We start from the raw sequence: 17,538 nt of genomic DNA, 5'->3' as shown, positions 1-17,538 counted from the left end.
TTTTCAGTTTCACTTAACCAAATGCTGTGACAGGAGAAGTTTGAACTCTTAAAATTTTGTTGTTGGTGGTTTTGTTTGTTTGTTCTGTTTTTATTATGTTGTAGCTGTTGTTTTGTTTTCTGAGAGGGTTCATTTGTGTCATCCTAATTTCATGCACGGTCAGTCCTATGGATTTCTGTGGGATGATTTCTGCGTTTACGCTGTCCATATAATTGAGTACTATAATTGAGCCTATTGGTACTGTAGTTGAGCCTAACACCAGGTCTGTTTGTTATGATAAACTGGGTCCTGGTGGGTGCTGTGAGCTTTCAAACATGCTTTCCTCATTACCCCTGCTCTGTGCTTGAGTTGGGATTGTAGATGAGCAGTCTGTGTTTGGAACTTCTCTGAGTCCCCTCTCTGGAGAAGAACTGGGAGCAGTTTACAGAGAATGTGTTGTTGGCTCAAATTGTGCTGCTAAGAAAAGCTTGGTGATGTAGTCATGTAAAAGAAACCAACATATTCCTTAGACCATAAACAACTAAATCTGTATCCTGCGAACCAAAAGCCCATGGACGCACAGGCCAATTGCTTGTCCACTTGGACTCCTCTGCTAGTCTGGTTTGCTTCCTGCAGGCTGCTGTTGCCTGAACACAGATTCTTACTTTTAAGCAGTAATTCCTACTGAAAGAGACAGGTAGACATCACATGGCTTTTTTTTTCCACGTTGGACCAGCCTGTCCTTTCCTCCCCTTACTCTTCAGCTATCAGGCTTTTCTCTCTTCAATTAGTTTACAACTGTAGGCCACCACTCTACAAAGCTTATTAAAGTTGGTTTTGGATACCCCATTACAGTGTTGGTGGGGTACCTTAGCTGGACTTTTCTTTTTTTTTCTTGCTGTTTTCTTTCGGGAGTTGCCACCTTTTAGGAAAATCAAAATTAAATTCTTGAACTCATCTGTACAGGTCAAACAGAAACATTTTATTTTGGCTCAGGCTGACTTTATGCAGTTCTGTCTTTCACTGTCTTGTTCCTGTGTTGCTTTGTGGGCACTGTCACAGTCACAGATACAGTTCCTGCATCACAGGGGTACCCTGTGCAGGTAAAAGATAGCAGGAAAGCAGTTGAAGTTTAGCTCCTGTGCTGCTTAATGGACATCAGGTTAACGCCAACAAAGCTGAAATGAAATGTCAGACTTCTTCGTGCCACAGAAACTGCCAAATTGCAGTTCTGACACTTGGTCATCTGTAATGCTTATGGAAACGTAGTCCTTGTATCACCTTGTACTTAAGATAGTAGTTTAGCTGCTTGACCATCTAATTTGGCTTTGAGCCCACAAACTCAAAATGTTAGTGACCTGATATTTTTTCTTGTTGCTAGTTAGCTGCAGTGTGGGATCATACTATGATGGGGAACGAGAAAGCTGTGTTTTATGCCCTAATGGAACTTACCAGGATGAGGAAGGACAAATAACTTGTGACTCTTGCCCCAGTTCTCAGAATCCTGGAAACCAAAAATTAGCTGGAGCTCACAGTGTGTCTCAATGTGGAGGTAAGGCACAGAAACAGACCATCCAATGCTTCTGCCCCTTCTTTCTCTTGCTCTTAGAGTTAAGTTGCACAGTGCCTGAAAAGATGCCCCACGTTCAGTGTCTCAGTGATGTTCAAGGAGAGCTTCTAGTGCTTATCTACTTGATGCAAGTTTCCAAAAATTGCAGATTTTGAAAAATAATTCTGAAATATTTAGATCACTTCCATTTTATTCCACAGGGAGATTTTCAGTTTTACAACATGAGTTTTCAAGGCAAGTGAGATGCAGATGGTAAAGTTGTCAAGAGATCAGATGGCATAGATTCTCAGAAGTAACATTTTCACATAATGGTGGTGAAAATGATGGGGAAAAAGGTTAAGTGAGCAGAGCAGAGGGCAGACAGCCCCTAGTGAGTCTGCTTAGAGGATGGATTGACCATAGCTCTTTTGTGGGGAAGGAGATTTGCACTATCTTTTCGTTGCTTCTAGGTTCCTGAAATCGGTAGCCACCTCTCAGAATCACCTTTACTAACCTTGATTGTGTTTCCTTGTTGCAGAATTGTAAATAGTCTTTCCTTACTTTACTAGGATTGTTACAGTGAAGGCTTTAATTTGGTCATGTTTGTCAAGTTGCACAAACAGTACAGAGATGAGTGTTCTGTAGTGTTTATAAAATGAAGAAAGACTTGAAAAGCTTGGGAGCAAACGAATGTGTGTACTTATGAAAGCAAAAGTGATGTGTGGTGGAAAAAGTTAGAATCAAGAGCTAAGATGGTCTCACTCCTCACTAGCTTTCACTGATAAGCTACAGAACATTGCTTAATTCAGCTCTATTTTATTTTTAAGTTGAGGAGGAACACTCACTATTCCACTCAGTGAAATCAGCAGTAAACAAAATTCTTCATCATTGATCATGACCGGTAGTTAATACCCTGCTTGTTGTTAGTCATATATTCTGAAATGAAGCCAAGGCCAATTTAACTTCCTAACAAAACAGCTATTCACTGGGTGATTTATTGGAGCTATAAACTAAAACTAACAGTTTATTATCATAACAGGTCTTTAAAAGGACAGAATTTTTCAGTGCAGCTGAACAACTGCAACACTATTTTGTGCCTTCCAGAGCAGGGTAATTATTAAATACTGGCACTGAAATTAGTTCTTTTGTGAATAGTTTGAAAAACAGCTATTTTTTCAGATATCCATAAATACCCCTGGGTTTGTTAGTTAATATTAGGGTGTGCTCAAGTAAAACCAATCTGATGGAGTTAATGCTATCCATGCACCATACAGAACACAGTAATCTAGCGCACGGATAATTGTTATCCAAGACAGGAGATCGGAGAAATGGCAGTAATATTTCTGCATTAAAGGTCTTTGCACAGCTCCTTGTGATTGAGGTCTTAGGACAATTCAGTAACATTAATGGTATGATGATTCACCAATTACTAAGATTAAAATACTTTTAGAATTTTGGAAGTACACTTTTGATGACTTAATTTCAGTACTTTTTTGTTTGTTTGTCTTTTTTTGGGGGGATGGAGGGTAGGGAAGTGATATTTAGCTAGAAAGAGGAGCTAATCACTACATTACCACTCTGTACAGATTAACAGAGTACTTGACAGGCTTTGTGTCCAGTGCATCCTTGCAATAAAGTGTCAAATCCATTTCAGTCCACAGAAGAGCTCACCAGCACCAGAGGTTATCTGTACCTATTTCAAGTTTACAGAGTGCAGTGTATTTATTGAGTTTTATCTACTGTTTGCATTCAATTCTGAAACCCTGGCCCATGCTTCCCAAATAAAGAAGAAATCATTTGCACCATGGGCTTTTGGGTTCTGTGCGGGCTTGTTAACATATCTTCACATATAATGTACACTTTGAAGCAAGTGTGTTCTTCCTCCTCTAGATCAGTGCTCACCAGGTGAATATTCCCCTGATGGCTTTAAACCCTGTCTGCCATGTCCCCTTGGAACATACCAGCCTGAAGCTGGTCGAGTAACCTGCTTTCCATGTGGAGGAGGACTAATGACAAGACACACCAGTGCATCCTTGTTTCAGGACTGTGAGACCAAAGGTAAGATCAAGATATGATGAACTGTAATGCTCTGAAGGAAAAGCTATTGCTGCTGCTACAAGTGGGGTGTTCTAATAGTTGTGTTCCTTCCCAGGGTCTCCTTCCAGGGGTATAATAGTTGGCTGGCCCGGCCCAGCTGCAAGGAAGCTCAATAAAGCCTTAAGTCTTTTTCTAACTGATTTTTATATAATTCTTAAGGAGAGACTGGAGATGCATAGAAGATGTTCAGTGAAGTGACTGATCTGTGAAGAGCTATGTAAAGGAATGACAAGGGAAAAAAAAGTCTCAGAAAAAAATAATCAATGACTTTTTCATGTTCGTAATGGATTGAATGCCTAAAAAAATAAGCAAAAAGCCATCATTTGATTTAACTGTGCAGTACCTCAGATGGTCCTGTAAACTTGACTGCAATAGATCTGCGGTCAATCAGTTCCCAAGGTTTTCCTCACAGAAATAAAAATCAGGAGGGGAGATGAAATATCTATGAATGAAGAAATTTCTTGTTAGCATTTTAGGTGTCTAAAAAGAAAAAAAAAAAAAAAAAGAAAGAGCTACAAAGCTGTGTTTGAAAACACTGATAAAGTATGTGCCAATGGAGAGAGAGGAAGTATTAATCGGTATGGGGGTTTACTCAATGTATTAAAGCATGGATAAAAGAATATCACTTGTATCAAAATAACCATGCAGAGAAAGTGAAATGTTAATAGAAAATCTATTGTCATGAAGTAAAAATAAGGGATAAAAGTAAGATCATGATGCAAGCATTTGGTGGTGATTTAGATAAAGAGATCTCTCTCGGGTCAGTATGTCTATTATTGAGAATTGCAATATAATAGACAAATCTCGCAGTATGCTTGAAGAATTAATACTACTGGTAGCAATGTGATAGGTAACAGGTTTCTTCAGCAAAGAGTCACTGAATCCACAAATAGTTAATGCTTTCATACTTAATTTTGTGAAGTTGCACAAAGTGGTCAAATACCTTGGATCAAAATAAGAGGAACTGATTTCAGTTTCACTTAACACAAACAAAAATAGGTCTGTAAATGAGGTTCAGTTTTCAAATAAGAATTGAGATTCAAGGAATTTTTTGTATTAACTGGAATGAATACGTCAGGGATTTGCTGTGTAAGAGGCCAAATGAGATCTGAAATCACAGGTGTGAGAACAATTTGGAATTTGTATCTGAAGTGTTTGGATTAGGTGGTGGGGGTGGAGCATGTAGGGAAGGACTCCAGACTGAGCTAGTTGAATACAAGTCTTAACAACAGTACTTATTTGGGAGTAAGCAGAGACTGAAAGGAATAGGGGGAAAAAAAGGGACTGTACAACGTAGAAAACTACATTTGAAAGGTAATGTAGTAGATCATTCAGAAGTCAAGCTGAGAATGGTAAAGTTGTCAAGCAAGGCAGAAGGAATAGGAAAATATTTTCGTTAGTCCCACAAAGAAACAAGGTGGGGATAGAGGTGAGAGCAAAGGTAATATATGGCTCTTGCTCTGGACTGTTTTCTGTTAGGTATCAGTACAAATGACAATGGTTTTAGGATAGCTAAGCAAAATCAAGTGTAGTCGCTACTATTGATGCAACGTGCCAGCTGTAGAGGACAAAAGTTTTCAACCTCTGCTTTTGGTGAACTGATCACAGTGGTACACTGGCATGTGGCTGTAGTGCAAGTGCTGCTTGGCATAAGCTAGCAATGAAGAAAGGATGAACTTGCTGTTCATTTACATGTAAATATTGGTGGCTAGACCATTTGGTAAGACACTATTTTGTGCAGTGTCATGCTTTCAAAACAATGATGGTTATACTCAGTCTCCCATATCTTTTGTTACTGCTTCCACACAGAACTGCTCTACATTACTGCATTTGGGATGTTTGAACTTGCAGAGCGACCATGTAAATTAAAATCTGTTCATTTACCTCTGCTTTATTGCTCTAGTAGTTTAGAAATATGAGACTTCAGTTATTAAAATTAGAATAGGTCCTATAGAAATGCATAAAATTACTTCGTAACATTAATTCCTTTTTTTTTTTTTAAACTGTGCTGCCTGTTTAAATACCCTCCAGTTCAGTGTTCACCTGGCCATTTTTATAATACTACAACTCATCGGTGTATTCGCTGTATAGTTGGGACATACCAACCTGAATTTGGACAAAATTTCTGCATTTCGTGCCCTGGAAACACCACTACGGATTTTGATGGGTCCACAAATATAACACAGTGCAAAAGTAAGTATAGCAAGATCATTCTGATCATTTGTTATAAGTAAAAAGACTGGGCCATTAATATTCTGAGTGGCCTTAAGGGCAAAATTTAGCTTTGCTCCAGGGAGCTTGGAGAGAAGGCAGTGTGCTGCCCGCTTGCATCTCATCCCACATGGCTTATTGAGGTTCATGGGAGACCATTTCTGCAAACTGGTTTCATCATTCTTTTTAAGGTAAGTGATGATTGTGTCTTGCCAGTTGGTACTCGGTCACTCTGGTCTTGCTATTAAATCCTCTTTTCAAAGATACAGCAGACCGAATTTGTGTTCTCTGCATCCTAATTTCTTTCCTTTCTATAAAAGGAATGTAAGTTGGTTCACAAAACTTTACTACATCTAGTGAGCATTTCCTCTTAATAACAATCTCTGAAAGAGGCAATTACAAAAAGAACCACTGTTCTAGATTATGGTAGCTGTAGCATGGGAAGTTGAGGGTAAATTAGAAAGGGAGGCAGAAAGGCAACTCCTCAGAAGAACCTCAGACACGTATAAACACACAGATATATATACACTCACAAGCATGTTTCTGGGAGCTACATATGTGTCTCTTAGAGACTCTGCTCCTTGAGCATGTCACACCCACATACTGCTGTTAGGATTCTGTAGTGCTTAGACCTGTGTGGCCACACAGAGTTGGGGAGTGCAGAAAAAGAATTCTGCATGAGGCACACCCTCTCTAACTGCTGGGGTGCTGATCTGTGAAAGGAAAAGGCCTGCTGTACTCCCTATTTGTGTTGCTGCAGACATGGTACTTGAGCAGACTCCAGTTAGACTTCAGCTGATACTTTTACAAACAAAAAACACACACACACAAAAAAAAAACAAAACCCATCCTGTCTGGTACAAGCAAGTGAAGCATCCTTGCTTGACCACTTTTATGTCATTTTACAAGTGCTTTGCTACTTGGCTATGGCTTGGTTGACCTGCTATGTTAACAGGGAAGAATATATATTTATATTTCTTAACATTGATTAAACCGTAAAGGCAGAAGCAGGCATGCTTCAATTCAATGTGAATTGAAACTAGCAAAGTACCTGCCTCAGATGCAAATAGAAGTTTCTGTGCCTGTCATTCATGTACTATTTGTGACAGTGCCTGTAGAAAGGGCTGAAGGATACCCTATCTTCACCTAATCTTGTATATTGTATTGCTTTTTTAGATAGGCAGTGTGGAGGTGAACTGGGAGATTACACTGGATATATTGAATCACCAAACTATCCTGGGGACTATCCTGCAAATGCTGAATGTACCTGGAATATTAACCCGCCCCCAAAACGCCGTATTTTAATTGTGGTTCCTGAGATATTTCTACCAATAGAAGATGAGTGTGGAGACTACCTGGTGATGCGAAAAAGCTGTAAGTGTAAAATACCTACTGAGGCATATGGTTTCTATCTCAGTATTCAACACAGGCTTCTCATATGTGTTGCTCTTTGCAAAAACTGAATGTACCACAGCTGTACTGTGCTTCAGAGTAGTGCTTTCTTTTTATGCCAAATTGAGAAATCCTGTTTGGCAATGCTGCTCAGATGAAACAAGGTTGCAAGGCTATAATGTGTCAGTGAACTCAGAGGGAAATGTTCTTAAGAACAGGTAGATGGTTCAAGCTAATTAGTCATGAATTACGTGAAGCAATGCTAGCCTGGATTAGGAAAGAAGGGATGCTTGCTAGTCTCTACAGGTGTTTGGTCTGTGAATAAACAGCTTCAGTTTCTAGTATAAGCACATCTTTCAAGCAGTAGACTGTTTTTTAGAGTCAGGGAAAATATTCAGGGACTGAAAAGTCAGTCATTGATGGCCTGCCATTTACTGATGGCCTGCCACATTTTGAGTTTTTCCTTTTTTTTTTTTTTTAAAAAAAAAAAAAAAAGCATGCATTTCTTGTCGTACTAGTTTAACATATTTTCTAAATATTAATTAGTGTGAAGCATTGTCAGATAACTGCCTATTGTGTGTTTTCTTTGAAAGCTTCCTCCAATTCAGTGACCACCTATGAAACCTGTCAAACCTACGAACGCCCTATAGCTTTCACTTCTAGGTCTAAGAAGCTGTGGATCCAGTTCAAGTCAAATGAAGGGAACAGTGCCAAAGGATTCCAGGTTCCTTACGTAACGTATGATGGTAAGTGGATGTGAACAGCTGAGCATATGTGGACTAGTGCAGCTGTAGCAGTGCAGAACTCCTTGTGGGCTCCTTGACCCTGCTAAGAAGCGGGGTAACCCAGCACTCTTAGCAGTGTCACTATCAGACTGCTTCCAGTAGCTGTTTTCATTTATAGATAGTTTAAGGATCTCTCAATTGCGCTGCAGTCTTAAGTGTAATCATATTTCCAGTCCTCCACAGACCTAAACAAACAGCTGGGATTCTGGGCTCTGACTTGCAAAGGAAAAATGCAGAACTCAGAGCTTGCATCTGGTTTTCATGCATCTTTATGCCTTCCCAATTTTGAGTTACTTCAGGTGGCAGATTACCCCTGTTTAGGAATTGGGCAGAGCCCAAGTGCTTCTGTGGTGTACCATATGACTGCTACCAGCTGTAATCTAGTGTCAGAGCTGTGTTGTTCAGGCCAAGCCCCTCGAGGTGTTCACCCCCACAGAGTTTTGTGGGATGGGAGTTCTGGGATTTGCTCTGCAAAGCTGTTGAGAGTAGAGACTTTACTATAGAATAAAACCTCTCAAAAATGGTGATTCCTGCTCTACAGCATTTGACCCTTTCTGGAAAACTTTTGTGAAACATGCTTATTTGACCCACTATTACCAGGTCATTCTGTGCATGCAGGCCAGTGCTCTGTCATGCCTACAAGCTGTGTTAACCATGCAGATTAATGCTTATATACTTAGAGCTATTTCCCTCTAATATTAAAACAAAGGTAGGAAAGCTCCAGCCACCAGGTTTTAGAATGGTATTTTGAGGGCCAGGCAGACTGGCGGTTGCATTGCCACTGCAAATAGTCTGTAGGGGAAGGGAGGAGAGTTCCAGTCTTAGAGCAAGGATGCTACTTGTGATGCAGCAGGAACAACAGTGCAGGAACTGATCTGGGATATTTGCTGGCATTGAGTCTTTTGCTTCTCAATCTCACAGGCTAACTTAGAAATATGTATGTGAAATAGTGGCAGGTGTAGTGGAGGAGAAAAGTATGTTTGAAACTCTTGCCATTCTGGCTTCTTTTCAACTGTCATTGTCAGAGTCACTGGGGAAAGACTGGAGCTGAGGCTTTGCCCCTCAGCATGAGCAACGTGAAAATAATGTGAAGCATTTGTTCACACTAGGGTAATTGTGGAGGAATAGCCCTCCATGGTGTTCTGCAGAGTTTCATCAAGAGCAGATCATTTTTCAGGGAACACCACTCCTTTTGAAGCTTTTCAAATTTGGATTGACCAAGGGGGTTGCCCTTTAAGAAGGCTTCCTCTTACCTTTTTTTTTTTTTCTCTTGTAGAAAGGAGTCAAGAATGGATTGTGAGTATTTACAGAGAAGTTTCAGTAGTGCAACTGAATTAAAGCAGGTTACTCTCTTACAATGTGTGCTACAATCCTAGGTGCATTTTAATTTCTTTTGATTTTGGCAGATGCAGAACAGCTCAGCAGAGTAAACTTTGTTTTCATAGTACACAGTATTTGCAGTTTATTTACAGAAAAGTATTTGGAATACATTCCAACTGCTAATATGAGAGACAGATACTATTGGTTCTTCTGGGGGTAGGGCTTTCATGTATAAACAAGGGAGGTATTGAATATGTAAGTGAAATGAACCTGCAAATGACTCTCTTGTGCATTCTCAATAGAGGATTACCAAGAACTAATAGAAGACATCGTTCGGGATGGTAGACTTTATGCATCTGAAAATCATCAAGAAATACTCAAGGTATATTCCTTCCACTAAAATGTTGCTTTTGATTGAAAGTAACGCTACTATGTGCTAGTGAGGTTGCCTCCTGCTCTGCATCTGTTCTGCTCCTTGGTGCAGTAGACACATGCTACTTCAGGGAAGTGGTGAATCAGCACATCCTGACTGTGCTGAGCAGTGGATTAGAGACCCTTTTCCCAGGGATATTAAAGGTGGATCAGACCTTATCATAAAAAGCTATAGACTTTCCTAGAAAGGTAGCCCCTTGGACCTAATGTAGGCTGTGCTGGCAGGAGTCAGTGAGCAAACTGAGGGATGTGGGATTGGAGAAGTACTTGGTGCTGCTACTCATGTCCCATAGATAAGCAAGGGCTTTTTCTTCTTGTGTGAAAAATCTCTTGGTGGATTTCACTTGGTTCTACCTTGGCTAGGAGATATAGGCAGGATGAGTGGATGTCATTTCAAGCAGATTTTTCTTTTGCTGAATATTGGCTCCGGGGTGTTGTGCTTTTTTTTTTTTGTTATTTTTTTTTTGTTTTTTGTTTTTCTTTGCTGTTCTTGGAAGTATGAGAAAGGGAGAAATCCTGGCACTACTAAAAACAAATGTGAAATTCCAGTGAGTTCCCTGGGGCCTGAATGTCAATGTCAGCCTTGCTCTGCTAGTCTGAACTCCTGAGACATTTTTACTTGAGAAGTAAAATGCCCATAACCTTTTGTCAGTTGACTGGTCATTAGACTTTGGTGTTACTGACCCTAATTTCTCTGTGGAATTACTGTAAAAAATCTGCTTTCCTTTTTCTAGGATAAGAAGTTGATAAAAGCATTGTTTGATGTGTTGGCGCATCCACAAAACTACTTCAAGTACACAGCCCAAGAGTCAAGAGAGATGTTCCCAAGATCCTTCATTCGGCTGCTGCGCTCTAAAGTTTCCAGATTTTTGAGGCCTTACAAATAGCTGGCACTGTACTTAAAATACTAACAAGTCATTGGTATGCACAGAGGGGTTATGGGAGGTGGGCCCACTTTCTGTGCTTTACACACTGGCAGAGAGACTCTGGGGAAGCTTGCCAGCTGTGTTCTTGGCAGAGTTTGGCTTTCTTAGCTAATATAAATATTTTGGTGAACAGAATTTTGATTCCTCTCCAGATAATACCTTTTGAGTACCAAGGATACTTCATGGGTCTGTGAATTAGAGACAAACCATAATTTCTCTAACTGAACGGTGCCAAGCAGAAGTTTGTAGAGCTCTACCCTGTTGTTTCATCAGTAACTCTAAAAGTTAACGAGGACAGACAGGCTAAGTGGTGTGGTTTTGGTTGAACTCTGGGCTGCTGTTAATGCATATTACCTCAACAAAACTGGGATCACGTTCAGTCTCACTGAAAGTGGGAACAAATTTGATGTCTCTCTTAACTTTTGTTGCAGAGAAAATTCAGAACTAAGTTTGAAATGGTTTTAACCCAAGCCAGTGAATCTGAGAATTGTACAACATGTATTTTTAATTTGAATTATGTGTTGTATGAGGCATATGGATGAATAAGCAAAGGGCTGAATATTGGCTTGAACACTCTACATCTGTATCAAGCTGTGTTCATGCTAATGACACCTACTGCTTTAAACGGAATGATAGCAGGGCACCACAGAAATGGAAAGCAGACCCTGACCAATTGGATGCTTCTATTGTGGGCTGACTGCAAATTCTTCAACAGAACAGATTCTCAGCTGAATCCCAGTGCTCTCTGTGTGCATAGCCCTGGGACAGCATGACACATTGGCTTTTCCAAGTAGTACAAAATTCTATCCCCTGAGCACCTGCAAGTTGAACATGCAAGCACCATTTTAAATGCAGGCTTTGGACAAATTATGTTCTTGTACATCATGGTTTCAAACTGTATAAGGTTCTTATATGAGCCCCAATCCTCCTATCCCTTATCTTGTTTGAGCACCTTGCAGTGACCATGTTAGGCAGAGAAGGGCTGCTTTCTCTTTCTTGTTCGAGAGAAGTGGATATGCAAAGATATTCCTCAATCAGACCATAGCCATGGAAGCCATCTACGGTAAAATGCCATTTTAAGATTCCCAAACTCTAGGTCCTTTTTCTCTTGTTGTGTTTCTCATTTGAGGTAAAGGTATTTTGAAAGGGAGAACGATGTTGATCAGAATGTTTTTTGTTTTCTTAGTGCTTTTCTGTCCACATTCATGTTACGTCACTGTTCTCTGGCCATGCAAACCATTTCCTCAGCATAAAATATCTTGTGGGCCTTCTGTCTTGAAGGGAGGTGGCCCCAGCCCCACTCCTTTGGAGGTAGACCCGTATGTTTCTGGGTTGGTCCCTGGCAGTGCTCTGAGGGGCCCAGTGGCCCCTGGTCGTCTTCTGTGTGTCCCCTCAGGAAAGGTACTGAAATTTTGCAGTGTAGCCGGGATGAATGCTCCCTCTTTTAGATGTGGGCTTGTATCTCCCTGGGTTTCATTACATTGGTATGTGGTATTTAACTGTTGTATGTGAATAATACCATATCCACAGTGTGACAGATGAAACTCCTGTGCACATCCAGGGTTTGAGTCTTTTGCCTGCATTGTTCGGGGTAAATGAGCACCACCAAATACAGCCTCGCTGAACTGTTGCGCTGTGAGAGCCCCATTCTGTGGCACATGAGAGTGCAGCCTGTCCCGTGGTAAGGACACATCTTGATCATGGCGTGATGGAAAGTGGCAGTGGCCTTATGCCACTGACACTGTGTTGCTCTTAGTACTGCCCAGAAGGAATTATTATGGTCTCATGGGAGGAAAAGGGAAATTTCTGCGAAGAGGGAGAGCTGTGTCCTTGCTGGCTGCGCTGGGGCTCCTGCCCTGGCTCAGGTGTTGCCTGTGTGTGCCTTTTCCAGGAATGGGACTGCCAGACCTGCAAAAGGGAGAGCAAAAGAGGTTGGGAGATGAGTAGGGAGGCAGGGGGTAGATTAGCAGAAGGGAGGAAAGGAAGGCAGGTCTGTGTGCTTATGAGACAGTGCGGTCAGTGAAGAGTGGCTAAGGGATGCCAAGATGAGAGGAAGGATGATGGGAAAGGCTTGCTGCCTCTGGGGTAAAAGTGTGCTGTTGAGGTGAGATAGAAGTGAGGCGTTTCAAGCTAGCTTCCCCTTGGCTGAAAAGCCCTCTACTGCTCAGGGCTTCGCATGCCAGATGCAGTATGTCAGTGACTTGCAGTGACCCACCAACCATCTCTTTATGGTAACAGAACACTTTGACATGCATGAAATGCTGCAGTGCTGCCCTGAGTGCATGGGTGAGTTAGAGGCCAGCTTCTGGGCACCTTCACCAAGACAGCAGCGTGGCTCTGTTGTGGTTTGGGGGCTCTCTGACAAGAGGCACAAGCCAGTTCTTGGTGAATTCCCTCACAAGAAGGCTGCAGATCAGTTTAACGTTTCTGAATGGTTTGCAAATCAGAGCGATTGCCTTCAGCAAGGTTTCAAGAAAACAAAATGTTTTCAGATTTCCAGATATTATTCACTGGTGAAACTGGACTTGCCTGCTCTGCACATGAGCTCTGGGTTTGTTCCACTGCACTTCATCTTGTTAGGTACACTGACATTTTTGCTCTGCACAGCTGCTCTGGGACCAGTGTCTCACCTCTGGTCCGTACAGAGGATCTCAGCCTTGCTTCTGTTGCCTGCATGTGCATGGGGCATTTTCTTTGCTGTCTGCAGTAGCTTCAGGCATGTAGAAGGAGAGGAGCACATCAATGTCGTATATGGTCCAAGACTGAGCAGAAGAACCTGCCCTTTCTTGAGGAAAAATCTGTTTTGTTCCACAGCTGTGTTCATTTTCTACATAAAAAGTGAATGATTTGGAAGCACTTCTGTTACCTAACATTATAAATGAAAATTTTCCCTTTTACTTCAGATCCTGTGTATGCAGTAGAAAGTAGAGAGGGAATTTTTGCTATCTTAAGTATTGGGAAGAGTGGTAACTTACAGAATGTTGTAACACTTGGCATTGTAATTTCATAGCAATGGTAGTGGCTCTGTAGAAATCTGAGTTTCTACTTTCTGTGTGGTTGTAGACATGTTCTTTTTTGGCAAGAAATAATTCCAAATGTTTAACCTTATAAAACAGGATTTAACTTTTTGAAATAATTAGCATTAACTGGATGACTTAATGTCACCTACATGAGATATTTGTAAGGATCTTTTATTCATTGTAAATTAATGTAAAAAGTTTCAGATTTAGTATTAATAAGGGAAATAAACCAGTGGCCTTTTAGTTGCATGAAAACATTGGGTAATATTTTTAGTTGTCTTTGCTGTGCTAAATAATAGTTTTGTAACAAAATGAAAGGTTGTGCAGCAAGTTATCACATACCAGGTAGACTTTATATCCTGGGAACGTCTGCTTACCATAGCATTCTGTTTTCTGTAGCATATTATTAGCCCGCATCTTTACCCCACAAGTACATGATTCTTTGTGTATTTAGTGGTGCACCTATTTCTGGCTGGTGTAAGCCCAGAATTATCCTGGTATTAATTCTAATAACTATACTAAAAACAAATCCTGTATGATGAGCTGGAATCAAGTGTCCTGTTGCGACTATCTGTATCGAGACAGAGTAAACTGCCACAATATTTTATTACTTTGTAGATAAATCTGATTATTTTCTAAAACTTGTTCAAACTTAAAAATAAAAAAGGTGAAAACGTGTTAAGACACAAGTTCCCAGAATATTTTTGACTATACCCTTGTTTCGTTAGAGCTTTTCATTAAATTCACTGTTCTTATAATTAAAAAATAGATCATATGAAATTACAAATGACTTGTTCAATAATAGTTCAATATTATTTTTCTATATTTGTTTGTAATATTACATTGAGATTATAGTTGTACTCAAACTATCCAAATATTTTAAAAAAACAATCCTAATGTCTTCTCATTAATTTGTTCAATTGTTTGTTTGATCCTCAGCTTCGTTTGATCCACAGCACAAGGACTTCTTTTTTTTTTTTTTTTTTTAAATGAATGTAACTATTTGGGTTTGTTTGGTGCAGTTTTGGAAGATAGAACTATGTATTTCAGCTGTTAGCTGTAGGAAGCTGACACCAGTTGAAGTGAAAAGACGGCAAAGTAAATGACATACAAGAATACAGAGGTCATGGTATAATGACTCCAGGCTAATCACAGCCCAAACCAGTGTCATTCAAATATTCTGCATGATGTTGTGAATGCTGCCATATGCTAGGTTGCAGTGATGGATACATGAGGGCTCAGACAGCCACCAGGGTAGGGAACATCAATATGAACCACCAGGAAATTCTCAGAACAGAGGAGCTGAAATTCTGACTGGGACCTCTGGATGTTTGCATAATGGAAATAAGTAATAACGGAACATAGAGAACAAGATCTGAAGCTTATTTAAATCCAAGGAATCAGAAGAGGTGTGATGCGGGTAAGCAGGAAGGAATGATATTATAATAATCCTTGGAAAGAGAACGTAAGGATAGTGGTCTGCAAATATTTCTGCATTAAATAAACTCAGAAATGCAAATGCTTTTTTATCATTTATATAGATGACATCCTGTAAATGCAATAGATGCTGAATGGAAAACCTGTTATGACTTAAATGTACATAGGCTTCCTATTGTCCTTTTAAAAATGCCCCATTCAAACTTTGCATGTGCAAAAGTACATGTGCAAGGCTGTTGCTAGAGGGGTCAGATTAGTACTTTTAAAGAACCTGAGCCAAACTGAAGACTGGTACAAGTAGGTTTGTTTCTAGGCATCGCTGGAGCCAGAGTCCTATAACAGATCTTGCTGCTGCACATTTAGTTTGAACAATTCTTTTGCTTGTTGGGCAGATTTTCATGCTCTGCTGTGGAGCTCTACTTTCTACAACATATGTTCTGCTGTTGCTGTAAAACACTTACGAGTAGTGATGCAAGTATAGCAGCTGTGGGGAAAACAGGAGTTAGTGTTCAGGGGACAGATTCCACCTTCAGAAGGTAAGTTCATCCAGTTTCTCTCCAATCAGTGCAAATTGTGTGACTTTCTGTACGTTGCTCTTTGAAGGTGGTTTAGTAAAGTAGTTTAAAAGTGTTTTTTTTTTTTTTTTTTTTTTTTAAAAAAAAAAACAGCAAACAATAAACAAAAAGGGAAATGCTTCAGGTATGTATTTGTCACTAAAGCTGTTCTGATTAAACACTGTGTATAGTAATAAAGTTTTTTTGAGGTGTATGTAGCAAAGCCCATGTAGTACATGTACACAACGTAAAAGAATAAGCTAGGAGCACAACCTTGAAATCTTTTTCCTAACTGAATGTGTCTACAAATACAGAATTTATTAAGGAAACTCCTTCACACTGGCTGGCTGCTATATTTGACCGAACACTACTGAAGCCTGATTTTTTGCTGGAACGTTTTTCTTCAATAGGCACTGTAGCCTTACAGATGTGGATTTTAATTACGTGCCGTGAAGTATCCTATCTGTGGTGATCCTGAGGCTCAGGAAATGAGGGCTGCATAGTTTTAAGGTGAGAGAAAGTTGCACTAGAAACAGAAATATTCTGAAACAGTCACTTGAGATGCAATTTGTTGTTTTTTTCTTAGATCAAGTATTTCATACTATACTAAGATCACTACAAATATCCACGAGATGTTTAAGTATAGTGTGCATTTATGCTTGGCCAGGTTTAGGGAAAGTTTCATCTGTGCCTGAATCTAATACAGCAGTGGTAGCCTGAACATGTTTTGTGCATTCTCTCCCGCTTGCTGCACTGGAAGATATGGAACAAATTACTAAACATGGACAGGAGCCTGAGACGTGAATTGAATGGAGAATCTTTATCTGGAAATAAATTCAGGAGTTGGAAGAATGTAGAGGTATGTTAAACATACACACACAGTGTGTGTTCTTGTGTGTGCGTGCAGTGTACGTATCCATTTGATGAGAATAAGATGGATGAAACAGCTGTCATGAAAGCAGCACACAAAAATGCAATTTATGAGAGGGAATAATGAGTGAAAATAAAAAAAAAAAAAAGGCAACAAGCTGGTCGGGGTTGCAAACTTGGGAGGAGTGGTTTGCTGTCAGGGTGGGTGCAGCAGGCTTTATGTGTGGGAGCCCCCCGTGCCCTGTCCTGGCAGCAGGCTGCTGTTTTGGGGTGATGCATGAGGGTGGGCAGGGGAGGGGCTCCCCACAGCCCTGCACTTGTTGCAGGGAGTGTGTGCTGGGCAAGAATGCGTAAAGCCTCTGAGACAAATATGGGAGCTTTACAGGTGTGTAAAAGGGCATGTGGGGCAGAGAGCAGGCAGCATAGGGCAAGGACATGATGCAGCACTTTTTGCTGGCCAGTTTTGCAGCTGAAGAACCTGCTGGCTTGTCCTTGGTGTGCTGGCAGCCCCAAGGGGCTGCTGTAGGACCTGCAAGGCTCTGGGTGTATTATTTCGCGGATTTCTTTATGTAACTATTTCCTGGCCCACAAACAAATGGGAAAGAGCTGGGGTTAAATGAAAGAGCAAAAGAAATTTCAGACACACCTTACACTTGCATTTGGGGAGGTACTGAACGTCCTTTTGTAATGCACTGTTAGCTGTCAGTGTGGCACAAAAGGTAGCCAGGGAGTTCGCTCTGGATTTACAGCCAGGGTTAGGAGTTGCCACTGCATTGGCACTAGCATCCACCTCACACCCCCTTCATGCCCAGGAGCTACACATGTCCTGTCACCAGTTGAAAGGCCTGTTACAAAATGCCAGCTGTTTCTGGAGGTGCTGCCTGGAGCAAAATTCAGAACTGCTTGATCTAAATGAGCTAGCCACGAACAGCAGCTTGGGGTAAGACTGGAGATCATGATATATCT

The 17,538-nt window shown here is 40.6% G+C and overlaps 1 protein-coding gene across 4 annotated transcripts in view; it reads left to right on the top strand.

The window, feature by feature from the left end:
- The window catches only part of SCUBE2 (signal peptide, CUB domain and EGF like domain containing 2), a 42,526-nt gene extending 26,731 nt beyond the window's left edge, over window positions 1-15,795 (top strand). For 3 of the 4 annotated variants that reach the window (XM_068685281.1, XM_068685280.1, XM_068685282.1), the window contains 7 exons: window positions 1,361-1,531; window positions 3,419-3,586; window positions 5,657-5,818; window positions 7,013-7,210; window positions 7,822-7,974; window positions 9,636-9,715; window positions 10,500-15,795. In XM_068685281.1, coding sequence (XP_068541382.1) covers window positions 1,361-1,531; window positions 3,419-3,586; window positions 5,657-5,818; window positions 7,013-7,210; window positions 7,822-7,974; window positions 9,636-9,715; window positions 10,500-10,652 — 1,085 coding nt within the window. In that variant the 3' untranslated portion in view covers window positions 10,653-15,795. The remainder of the gene's footprint in view (window positions 1-1,360; window positions 1,532-3,418; window positions 3,587-5,656; window positions 5,819-7,012; window positions 7,211-7,821; window positions 7,975-9,635; window positions 9,716-10,499) is intronic. The other variant, XM_068685283.1, reaches the window with a different exon arrangement.
- The last annotated feature ends 1,743 nt before the right edge of the window (window positions 15,796-17,538 follow it).

This window comes from Anas acuta, chromosome 5 (assembly GCF_963932015.1).
Source record: "Anas acuta chromosome 5, bAnaAcu1.1, whole genome shotgun sequence".
In the NCBI taxonomy this organism is placed as follows: Eukaryota; Metazoa; Chordata; class Aves; order Anseriformes; family Anatidae; genus Anas; species Anas acuta.
The sequence above is the reverse complement of the archived record's forward strand: the minus strand, read 5'-3'. Positions and strand labels throughout refer to the sequence as shown.